This window comes from Podarcis pityusensis (assembly GCF_964106645.2).
Source record: "Podarcis pityusensis genome assembly, chromosome: 15".
Classification (NCBI taxonomy): Eukaryota; Metazoa; Chordata; class Lepidosauria; order Squamata; family Lacertidae; genus Podarcis; species Podarcis pityusensis.
Genome location: NC_138040.1, coordinates 43378891 through 43391479, shown reverse-complemented (window position 1 = coordinate 43391479; position 12589 = coordinate 43378891). Strand labels below are relative to the sequence as shown.

Below are 12589 nucleotides of genomic sequence, written 5' to 3'. Positions count from 1 at the left end.
ACATAGGTATCTACACATTAAAAAAAATTGAAGAAAATCTGAGTCTTGAGAGCACATGGCACCAGGTGATTTGGTATGGAATGACCCTTCTTCTTTTGTCAAACTGTAGCCAAACTTAAAGACCCCTTGCATGCTGATGCGGCAGTCTTCCTACTCTTCTCATCCCTTCTGTCCCCACAGGGCTTTGGTATGTGTCTAGTGGATATTCCATCGCAGATTGATGGCATCTATATATGGCATTCACTTCTTTCTTACTGAAGTACTACTGAACAGCCTTGTTGTTTAGGTTGCATTAAGGAAAATAAAGCAGATACTTATGCAACAGACTGCCTGAGTCATACCTGAGCCCGGATCAGAGATTCAAAACTTGGCTTGAAGTAATTGATGCGGCTGCTGTAGAATTTGGGCATCTCTTCCAGAAGCTGCTTGTTCTTAGCCTCAAATTCGTCTTTCACTGGCCTCAGTTCTTCCCGTGCCTGGGGGAACAGAAAAGGTAGTGGAAGAAGAGGACCACAAAGTGTTATCCTTCACCTCCTCCTCAACAGTTGGTGAGACTATTCTCCCATGTTCAGTACCAAATGTAGTTTAGCCAAGCAAGGTCCTTTTAATCCTTAGCATATGAAATGGCCCTCAGCCCTTAGAGAGGGAAGATGCATAGGAGCAAACATGGTTGGACCAAATATTTGCTTCTTTCCATTTTTAGGATGAAGGTAGTGCTTTAAGGTCTTCCAAAATATTTTCCAATAAAATCACTTACTGTCGAGAATGGTTTGCCTTCTTGTTAATGTTCACCTGACCTAATGCTCATATCCTTTGTTGATTAGGGCTTCTTTGTCTTAGCCAGTCAGGGATCACATATTGAACATAACCACATCACAATGTTACACAGCCAGTCAGATCTGTTTATATGCTGACATCAATAGGACAAAGTTAATTTAGAATGGCCATGCTTCCTAAACTGGGCTCAAGGGCGATCCCAAGCCAATCAGGACTATGATGGCAAAATAACTCATTGTACTGCCTATTGCCTAAAGACACCGGGGGGGGGGGGGAGTGGGGAGCGTATGTGTGCGCACACATGTGCCTTCTGATACAGATGAAAATGTTTGTGAAAACGGTGCCCCCCCTTCCCTCTTGGCACAGCCCTACTTGAAATTCCAGGGGGAGGGGGAGAACCCTCCCTGCTTAGTCATCAAGACAACGGAGCTCACTTTCGCACATCCTTAGTTTTATGCATGCATACACAGCATTCTAAGCTTCTTTACTATAAAGCTTGAATTCTCCTTTCTTAATGTTGATATGGTAATTCTTTAACACAATGCCCAATTTATAGAGTTATTAAGAATTTGCATTCTTCAATGAAAGCCAATCTCTTAAGAGGCTCCAGCATACATAGGAAAGTGGGTTAGCAACATTAGATTCAGAGCTGCTTCATCATTTATATGGCAATCCATTCAGCCCTGATGCCCCACCAGTTTACTGCAAGAAACTTCAAAGTGTGAAATGTGAGCGCTTCCATTTAAGCGCCTAGGAACTGGCTGCAGCTCCCTAGGGAGAGTTTAGGGGTGTACATCCTATCTTCTCCAGGATGCCAATACAGCCGCAGCAAACACAACTGCCACACCAAATGCAAAGTAGCGCTTAGTGAGTTAGGAAACTAAAACTGCCATCCTAAATACAATTCTCTTAACACCAGCTTAAGACCAGCTTACCGGAAGACCTTTTTACTTTAGTCTTAGCCCCACTTTCAAAACAGATTAATGGCCCTTTTCAATATTCCTGTTTGACACAGGAGTCATCTCATAAGACATCTCAAGATCTCAACAAATCTTGCTGGATTATTTCATACAAAAAAGTACTGAAGGGAATTTGGAAGCCATTCTGTGATGTGTGCCTACAACTCTGAACTGTGTACATACACTTGCAGGATATTTAGAGGCAAAGGAGTCACTCCTGCAGGAAGGGTGGCAGAAATGTGAAATGGAAAAGTCACTTGCGGCTGCAACAACAGCAGCCAAGATACAAATGGGAGCTGAGCACCTAATGGACATATGCAGTTCTAAAGATCATCCTACAAATGATTGCTTTTCTTTTAAATGAAGATATTGGCCTCATTCGTATACAACACTGGCCACGGAATTAGCCTCTGCACAAGCTGTGTGCAGGTAGGTGCCTGTAACTCAAACACTCGTTTTGCTCATCGCTTTCCAGAGCAGGGAAACAAACCACGGAGAAGCTGGCTTAGGGTTACATGTGAACCTGTTTGTGTGGCTTGCTTTTCTCCAAATAAACCACAAGTGGAAACCAAAGTTTGTTATTGGATTCTCAAACCACGAGTGCTGGGTCGCATGCTAGTGCTAAGTCAGCTGCTCTGTGATAGCTCAGGCAAAGGCTAGTTGCCCTGATGATGGTTTGGGGCCGGTATTGCATCCAAATGTATCTTCTGTGTGAAAACTAGATTTCTCTGTAGGTAAGCTATTCACACTAAAACACACCAGAACGCTCTAGATTGTTGGTTGAATCCATCCAAATTCCAGCTCAAAACTAAATATTAAAGAAACCAAAAGAACAAACACCTCAGAGATATCTTCTGACCACTCCTAATGGAATGGCACTAACTCTCCCTTTGTATTACCTGTGGATAAGCACATGCAACTTTGTGAAAAGAGTCCCAGGACAACCAGTAAAATGTTACCCTGCACCTGCAAAACCTCCGAATCCTCTCTGACCGTGAGCCTATGAGCCCCCTTCCCTCTTGGCTCAGTACCTGGTGCAACTTGGTCAGGATGGGTCCCGTCTTCTCCTTCTCTTCATACTTCTCCACCTTAGATTGCAGCCTCTTGTAATCTTGAAGAGTTTGTTCCCGCCGCTTTACTGCCATATTCAGGCTGGGGAAAACACCACTGAATCTGTAACAAATGAAGTGGGGTAAAATTATGATTACTGTGTCCTCATGACACTTCTCCTGACTGTCCATTGAGAACTTAGCTTAGTGACTTGCTTCCATTTTCTTTTTGGCCTTTTTCAGAAACTGCTCAAGGCAAGGAACATTGCCACTGCCCCCCTCCCCATGCATTTTATCCACACAACAACCTTAGATTCTGAGAGTGAAAAAGGGACCTTGAAGGTCATCTTTTCAAATCGCTGTTCAAAGCAGAATTCACCTCCAGCTCCGGCAGAGAAGAGCCCACCCCCAGGGCCGCCCCCTCCCACACACCTGCCCCGCCCACACTTCCATTGGTCCCTCATTTTCTTAGAACCTCCATCAGATCTGTAGCACTGGGCTGAAAGCTTTTCATTTATATTCTGACACAGAAATGTGAAAAACGGCTTTTTACCGCCGAATAGAAATATAGAAATTTGTTCCCCTTCCGACCAGATCAGATCCCTTTTGGACTCCTGAACAAAACAAAAAAAAAACACATTTTCCCTTGTGGCACATTGTGTGGCCATTCCTCTTTCACTTCTGTCACCTCTATCCCTTCTGTCTCCACCCACACCTTCAGTCAATCTGCCAGTCCCTTGCTGTCCATTTTCGGTTCTCTGCCCCACATATTTTTTTTAAAAAAAATTGTGCCCCGCTTTAGCGCTCATACAGGCATTGCAATCAACTACATATATGTGAGTGAAAGCAGTTTCCCTTTCCTGTGCCAATGCGTGCAAGCACAATGTAAAAGTTGGAAATGACTGGGGAACATACACTGTCCAAATTTTCTCCTTCCTTCCCTGCCACCGCCACCTCAAATATTCTACATTAAGGGCTGTGTAGGTGGTCTTCTTTTAATGGCAATTAAATTATGGTCTATTTTTACCTTGTGCTTGTTGGACTCCCCCTTGGAGGTTCCAGAGAAGTGACAACATGATATTGTGTGCATGTGTGCAGGAACACAATGGACCGCAAGAAGCCCTGACAAAGAGCAACAGAAAAGACGAGCAGCTATGCTGAAGTGCAAGGGGGCAGAAGGGGTGAAGAAAGGGGTGGGTAAGAAGGCAGAAAAAGCAGAACAGAGAACAGCGATGGGCAGGAGCTCAGGCATTTTCAGTGATGCCTCTTTGAAATAGTGCAGAGTAAGGTGTGGCATGAAGACAAAACTCATGGCAATACTAATCTGCAATGCGACAAGTGGAAGAAGTATGGATAGGCCCTAACAGCTCTTACCATGAGAGTGCTGAACTCTGCTTCACTGCAATTTCTACCCACTACTCATATTGCTGTCCTCTAGAGCTACAGAGATGTAGGTTAGGCTAAAAGATGGTGACTGGCCCAAGGTCACTTAAAAGCCTTTGAGGACTAGCAGGGATTTTCATTGGGCCTCCTCAATCTGAGTCCAAGAAAAATTGGGTGAAACCCATGGTAAGCACAAAGCATGAAATGTATTACAATATCCCATGCAGCTGGATGCCGTGTGGGAGGACATGGAAGCATGCCACCATCACTGCCAAGGAACAGGCCCACATTTGAGAAGAGTCATCAGGAGTTTCCTTCTGCCTGGGCTTGAATTGCCAGCCCACCTGCCTCACTGCCATTAAATCAGGGGCAGCAAACACAGAGCCATCCAGATGTTGGCCAGGGGCCATGGCAGTTCAAGAGCATCTGGGGGCACCATGTTGGCCTTAGGCACACATCCTTCCAACTAGCAAGAAAGAATACCAAGAAACTACTGTGTCAACTACCCATGCTAATTTCTTGTTTTAGGTGTTCACTAGGAGTTTTGATAGAAAAGAGGCAGTATCAGAATAAATATCCCCTAACACGAGTTGGAACCATTAGCTATCTGAACTGGCTCCAATTAACCAGTCCACTAGCATGTGGAGATAGAACCACACCTGTTTGAAAGGACAAGGAAACTGAAGTCACCTAACCGAGGGGGCTTCAACAGCACTTCCAAGACCACCTGTCTGTCCCAAGGTATATTCAGTTAACAGGAACTGTATTTGAGACAGGAAGCTTGGTGAGAGAGATAAACAACCCAAGCCCTCTTCTATAAATTCTGTCTTCTTCCCAACATTATTTTGGCAATCTCTCCTTGCCATTTTTAGCTTCTTCGTAAGTTTTTCCTTTAAAGTAATCTGCCACACCTTATGGTATCATGTCTAAGAGTTGTCCTTTCCAATCCCTTCCAAAATCTGGCTATTGCTAGCCTGACCACTGCCAGTAAATATCCAATTAATCATTTAAAGTGAGCATTCAAGTTTTCACCTTGAATTAAATTCAACAGGGCTACATCACTTGTCTTTTGTCTTTTTCTCCTCCCAACATTATATCCTCACCATTATACTATCATTATTATGAGTATGTTCTGAACACCTTACATGAGAAAAGTGACTAATATTATTACTTTTACAGTCCTTTCCCACACACAACAGACATTTAAAAGTCTTATTAACTTCGTTTGCATCTACCTTATGAGATAGACAGAGAGATCCAACTTGCACAAAGGCAAACCTGAGCTACTTTACGCATTCTATAATTATATAAACATAACTTTATACATTATATGGAGCTGTCTGATCTGTGTCCTCATAGAGAATGCCCTGTTCCATAGATTACTTAGCCTGAGGTTTCTTACAGCCATGGGAGTAATGTGAGAACTAATCCTACATCTAAATTAATTTTTAGCTCTCCCCATCCTGAAGGCTCAGAAAAGATAATGACAGATACACTCACACATACACAATATTCAGTTTAAATTCAAGTTTTGCAAGATGCATCAATTGCTTGTTAAGGGAAAGATGCTGGCAAAGAACACAATTACATTCCTTCGTTAACTTCAGCAGTGTCTTTTTAGAGGTGTCCAATAACTTTAAAATTGCTAGTTTCACACAAAACTAGTTAAAAATAGTTGAAAGTCTTGCAGCTGCCCCCGAGGGCCCCAACATTTATTTCAATTATACAGTCAAATCTCTCATGTCTTCAAACAAAAATTTTACTTCATGGTATGACTTAATTCAAGTATCTTACCAACAATGGTTTGCAATAATCATATGGTTCGTTCAGACATAATTTTCCCAATCCTGATTGGCAAAAGAGCCACAATGTGTAGAATGTGTTCTTAACGTTGGGATCTTTTGACAAAGGGTGGTATATAAATTGAAACATCATCTATCTCCTGCCTCATCCAGAAACACCTGAATGGTTCAGAAGTGCTTAGGTGATTTCATTTTCAAGTTTAGCTAACAATGATTTAGAGTTGCTCCGATGCTTTCATTTCCATCTATTCAACACTACGGCACAGGGCCCTCTGGAAAAAGAGGAATGACAGCAACTACAGTGGTACCTCGGGTTACAGACGCTTCAGGTTACAGACTCCGCTAACCCAGAAATAGTACCTCGGGTTAAGAACTTTGCGTCAGGATGAGAACAGAAATCGCACGGCGGCAGCAGGAGGCCCCATTAGCTAAAGTGGTACCTCAGGTTAAGAACAGTTTCAGGTTAAGAACAGACCTCTAGAACGAATTCTTAACCCAAGGTACCACTGTATATTACATCATTTCAAATATCATGCCAACTCATTGCTGGCATAAATCAAGGGGGCAGAACTAGTCAAGTCATGATTTTCAAACCTGGTTTGTTAGCAGATTGCAAATCATGGTTTATCATTACACTAAATCACAATTTAAATATTCTTAACCATAGTTTAATGTAATGTCTTAACTAAGTCTATGTTCTAAAATAAACAACAACAGCAGTAATCAAGTCTAGATAGGAAGCAGTTTACCAACCAGGGACTGGATTCAAAGGACTAAATGCAGAAACTAACAGCAGTGGTTTTCCTGGGCAATTTTTACAGTTTCAAGGTGGCTTAGGATTCATTTGATCCTTCCCACTTTTGTGGACAATTTGCATAACCGCACATATCAGAGAGGTGCAAGAAACCTGCCAAATTTATGAAGGATAGATGCATGAGTGTTTGCGCTAGTTGCCTTTAAATATGATTTGGGGGTGGGGAACCTAAAAGAGATATTAAAAAAATATATCTAAGTTGCTTCTGAGGCTCCTAGTTCAGTTTGGGGTGATTTGGAGGGATTTGACTTCAGTTTAGACAAGTCCCAAATCTTTCCAGAACAGTCCAGCTCAGCTTGGGGTTGGTGTCTGACTTCAGTGCAAACATTTAGCTTCTAGTACCACGAAGCAGAATGCCTACATAATAAATGCAAACACTCTCAAATCCTTAGTAGTCTAATGAACACCAAGACCCACAGAACACACAAAGCTGCTAAAATAGAAGTAAATTTGCCCCCTGCATTCATAATCTCCTGGGAAATGCAGTTAGAATTCTGTAGACAGAACTTTAAAACCAAACCACCATTATTACGGCTCTTAGGTCTCTACGTTGTGAGAAGCACTCTGTACACGGAAGAGGTGCCCCAGTAGATTCCCCTTCCCTCCCCCTCAAGCCTTTATGCCAATAAGCACACCATGTTGTGCTCTTAGATATTTCAGATGCCGCTGCGCCATAAAATCTAATCTATAAAACCTACTCACCTGTAATAGCCTGTACGAAAGACATAACAGCAGGAAAGGTACTGTGGTATTATTTAAAACATAAGAGCTATTGACATTTGCTTCTATACTTAGATTTCTACATTGTTGGGAAGGACTTAAGCACCTCAGAATAATTGTGGTTTTGATTTAAAGGACTAACTATGCAATCCTTGCCATGCTATAGTTGCTAAAGATTCATATGTTCAAAGCATGAAAGATGGGAGTCCTGCTGGACATACATAATAATCTCCAAGGACGGTCCTTTGTGTTTAATTAGACCCAAGAAGAAATTTTATTAATTAATGCAGGTCATGTCAGATGGTACCACTTCACATTCCGGGGGGTGGGGTGGAGGTGGGGGGTGGGGGTCACAAGGCTCAATACTCCTCCATACAAATTACATATTATATATAATTTGTGTGTGTATGAGAGAAAGAGAGAGATCCCATGCACACAGCAAACTAACATATTAGTGAGAAGGGTTCTAGTCTAGTCTTCTTCCCCCTGTTATATCACTTTTCTGTATTCTGAGAAGTCATTCCTATGGACAAACCTATTACCATGTATGAGAATTTATATCCAATTTATTTGTAAGGCCAAGTAGCCCTCGCCTGCAATCTGAAATTGTAACGCTCATGCAAAGGTTTGCAGCAGTTGTTTCTAGGCATGAGGCGATCAATCACTGTATATATTGAAAACAATAATCAGACCAGACTATCTACCACTGTGATCCACCAGAGAATACCATTCCAAGACAGAGAGGCAAAGACGGTAGGTCCCTGTCCCAGCCCCCACAGGGGTTGCCATTGAATCCACCCATAGAGATGGTCCTTCCAAAGTCCTTTTTCACCCCTGAATTGGCAAGTGTGCAAGGGCACATGAAGATTTAGCCCAGGGGTTGCCAGTGCTTACCCCTGATCTAGGAATATAAGAGCAGCCCTGCTCTTAATTAATCTAATTAATCCAACATCCTGCTTCTGACAGTGGCCAATAACATCTTTTGGGAAGTCCACAAACAGGCCAGCCAGCAACAGCAGTCTCTCACGGTGCTGCTTAGCCGCTAGAATCCAGAAGCTGGCTGTTTCTCAACCTAGAAAGACAGGCTCCAGTATTCTTCAAAAGGTCCCAAGGAACTTGGAGATACATCACTTTGCTTCTGCCATCACCTCATTTTATTAGCGAAATGTGTGTTGGCTCTATGGTTGCATTAAAAGCAAATGCTGTGAAATGATATTGCCTCAATGAGAGAAAACAGCTCTGTATGCTGTACGCAAAAAGCATCAGTGAAACAGACTTGTCCCTAGGATCTTTATTCCACGCAACTGGCCACAACTGCATTTATGGGATGCTGCAACTATGGGATTTGGGGCTTTCCCCCCATGATTGGTGGTGCAGCAGGGCTTGTTTTGGTCTCTAACTATGGCAAAAGCTAAAAGAGTGCCTCTTGCTGTTGGCTACAGAGAATTATAGATCAACATCATGGTCTTAATGGGCTTGGGGGGAAACATCTCACTCTTAAAGGCAGAGGTCAAAAGGAACAACCAATGAACAGTGATCCTAGTGGACTGGGGACACTAGAATGTCAGAGAAAAAGCGATGGGGAAGAAAAGGCTACTGCCCATTTATGTGATGTGGTCCATCAAGCCCAAGAAGATGCTGCATTTTAATTCTGTGACAATCTGACTAAATTTACAAAGATAAGTCTCAAAAAGTGTCAGTGAATGCAGAACTTACTACGTAGCATGTTCCCTTTTCCCATTTGTTACTGAATATAGAACTATTCCAGAAAGTATTACTGTAATGGGACATGCCCCTTTCAGTTCTGAGTTCAACTGTAAGAGTGAAGCCAAGAGCTGAGACCCTGTTAATCACCAACAGGAAGGGTTAAATATGCACCGTGCCATCATTACAGGCTCCATGTTCTGAATCATATTTTCCTGAAATAGATTATGCTGCTAACTGGATTTTAACTATAGTATGCTGGGTTCAATGCTGTTCTTATTGCTATTTTGATTGTTATAGATTCCTATTGCTGTTTTATGCTGATTTTTAAAAATATATTTTTAAGGTTTGTATACCTTTGTGTCTTTATATGTTGGAAGCTGGCTTGTGAGAGGTTGGCCCTAAAAACAGTTTTAAAACACTTTAATAAAAATATATTAATATGTGAAATCAGATATATTTAAAACAATCCGCTTTATGATCCATTGTTTCCCTAACTGGGTATCATAGCTGAGGTGTCAACAGTGAATGGTGGAAGCAAATGAAGGTGAACTGAGTTTATTTATCTTTTTAACAAAATAAACTAAGGAAATGTCAACATATAATAATTGCCCACCACATGGCAAAATACAGACAGAGACCCCACTTTTATAAAAATGCCATGTAAGGATTCTCTGCTCAATGTATGGACGAACACTGCAACTATCAGAGGGAAAAAAATAGGGACTTATTGCAACAATGAGTTTGCAAACATAATGAATTTCCTCAAAACAACCCCAACAAAAGATTTTAAAAGTATGAAACATAAAAAATACAAAATCACAGTCTCAGAATGTAATAAGTTAGTAACTAGCAATTGCAGCAGGTCTAAGAGATATTACAGCACTTAGATATTTTGCCACCTGTTTGGTAATGGATTTATGATACAGACCCCCCCCCCCGAAAGAAGATACTTTATCATAAGGAAACCACTTCATGAGGGGATAAAGTTAACTATACGTTCTATAACCCTCTGATAAAATTGACAATAGAAAAACTGCTTCTACATGACTGTGAGGACAGCACTCATCCTTGAAGGCAACTTCAGAAAATCTGCTGAGTGTCCCCTTGGGCTGTTCCCAGCACATTAGGCCAGAGACCAAGTTTGCCAAGACCAGGTTTGCAAAGCACAGCTTAGCTTTCCTGACGTCCCAGCAGCGGACATCATGAGGGGCAGGCCCAAAGGCATTTCTGTATAGAGTTCATGGCTGTGCTCACGCACGTGCACACGCAGAGAGATATTGAAAATGCAATGAAAATAATGTTATCAAGTATCTGTAACAGATTTCCAGCAAAGAAGAACCCATTCTCCAGGTAACTGGAGCCTGTGAATTGAATTCTTTGTGACTCCTTTGACTTTAACCCACTACAGTGGTATTCAATTAAATAACTGCAAGTGGAACAACTTCCACTAGCACAATGGGACTTCCACCTCTTCACCCCCATCCTGTCCCCAGATTTGCTGCAGAGGGTTGGGGGAATCCCCAGAACAGATTTGGGGGTGGGGGTGGGGAGTCCTGTTGCACAAGTTGTTTCTCTCATGCAAGGAGCTACTTAGTGCTACTTTCAATACAACCATCTGTCTTCACCTCAACCAAAATGAAACTCAAGTATTCCCCCTCCACAAATTTAAATTAAAAGAAATGCTCAGGGCAGTTTATAATCTAATCAGCATCATTATTTCCTACATTCACATCCTACCTTTCCTCCAGTGACCTACTAGTCCTGACGGCTGTTCTCCCTCCACGGTTGGAAACAGTCATGCTTCTGAAAATTGGTTGCTGGAAACCACAGGAGGCCAGAGGGCTGCTCCTGTGTTCAAATCCTGCCTGCAGGGCTTCCCCCAGGCACCTGGCTGGCCACCAGGAGAACAAGATGCTGGACTAGATGGGCCATTGGCCTGATCCAGCAAAGCCTTCTTATATTCTTATGAGCAAAAGGCAGCATACATGGTTTCCCCCTCTCCATTTTATCATCACAACAACCCTATGAAATAGGTTATTCTGAAATATAGTGATTGTCCCAAAGTCATGGCTTTATTTTGTATTTTTATTGTTTTAAAAAACCATATAATCAACATTTGCTCACATTTCTCTCCTGTTGACCTTCCTTCTCCCTTGCCTCCAATGAAATTTAGACATTATGTTCTGTGGCCAGGGACCTGTCTGAGTGAAGGGAGGAACCATGTTACTCTGTTAAGGACCATGTACATTAACGATGGTATGTAAAATCATTAATTTCTTAGGAATGAGGAATTGAAAAAGCTTATATGGATCACAAAAATATGGACATTAACTTAAAAACAAAGATTCTGCTACCATCTGAGTTAAAATATATTTCTGAAAACTAATTGATGTGTCTGTCTGTTTTTCCTGCTTACAACATTCTAGTAGTCTCAATTTCACAAAGCGATGTTTTTCCAGGCACTAATGAAGGGACATGGCACAACAGATTGCTTTAAAAATAGCTATAGTACAAGGTTTGTATATTCAGCAACTGCTGTCTCATAAGGACTTCTAATGCATGGGTCATGCACCATACTGGGAGGGGAGGGGTGAGATTATTCAAAGTCTACAAGCTGCCCTTACCCACTGATCTACACAGCTTCCCTGCTACTGGGATCACCTGAAGAACAGCTACTGGTACCTTCAGCCAAGATACAATGGGTGCCCTGATTATGCAACAGTAAGGATGTGCAAAGACAAAGATGACATCCAAGTTAGCGGCATTCAGAATCACTGAGAGTACGCCTCAGGACGTTGCAGGGCTTTCGGTGTGGAGTGCCTCACTGGCAGTGCTAAGAGGCCCTACACACCTATCAATGTGCATGCTTGGAGCACCTCCAAGTAACAGAGATCTTGACTTCCCCCAAAGTATGGAAGTGTGCCTTGTTTACCTGTCTTTCTCCCCCCCCCCCCAAAAAAAAATAATCCTGGAAAAGAGGATGACAGTAGAGGTGGTTGGTCCATTAGGGCAATGGGGTTCTGCTCCACCAGCAGCAAAAAAAGATAATGCTGAATGCTGAAAGGATAGGACACAATTCAAAGACAACAATGCAAGGCTGATCGGTATATGGCAAAAACAGGAAAGAAGGATTCAGGTAGGTAGCTGTGTTGGTCTAACGCAGGAAAGGAGAAGGCCAGGAGCAGGTACAAAAAAAAAAATAGGATTGAGAACAAGAACAAGAACCAGAGCTGAGCAAGGAATGGTTACTGCACGGGCAAAGAGGCTGTAATCTAAGGTGAGCAGTTAGGACGACTTGTGATCCAACAGATTCCCAGTCTAGAATGCTGCTGCCACACATTTCTCAGCGTGCAGAACTGGGGCAGGCAGACCATGCAG

General features: G+C 42.3%; 2 protein-coding genes across 5 annotated transcripts in view; both read right to left on the bottom strand.

Annotated features, from left to right (window-relative positions):
* Positions 1-12589, bottom strand: part of BIN3 (bridging integrator 3) — a 126176-nt gene that overhangs the window by 15769 nt on the left and 97818 nt on the right. For all 4 annotated transcript variants that reach the window (XM_080982623.1, XM_080982625.1, XM_080982626.1 and 1 more), the window contains 2 exons: positions 2768-2909; positions 342-476 (listed from right to left, as the gene is read on the bottom strand). In XM_080982623.1, the coding sequence (XP_080838749.1) occupies positions 342-476; positions 2768-2909 (277 nt within the window). The remainder of the gene's footprint in view (positions 1-341; positions 477-2767; positions 2910-12589) is intronic.
* The window catches only part of LOC308464205 (uncharacterized protein), a gene marked incomplete at its 3' end in the record, with an annotated part of 365536 nt that overhangs the window by 316297 nt on the left and 36650 nt on the right, over positions 1-12589 (bottom strand). The gene's annotated exons all lie outside the window — the stretch shown is intronic.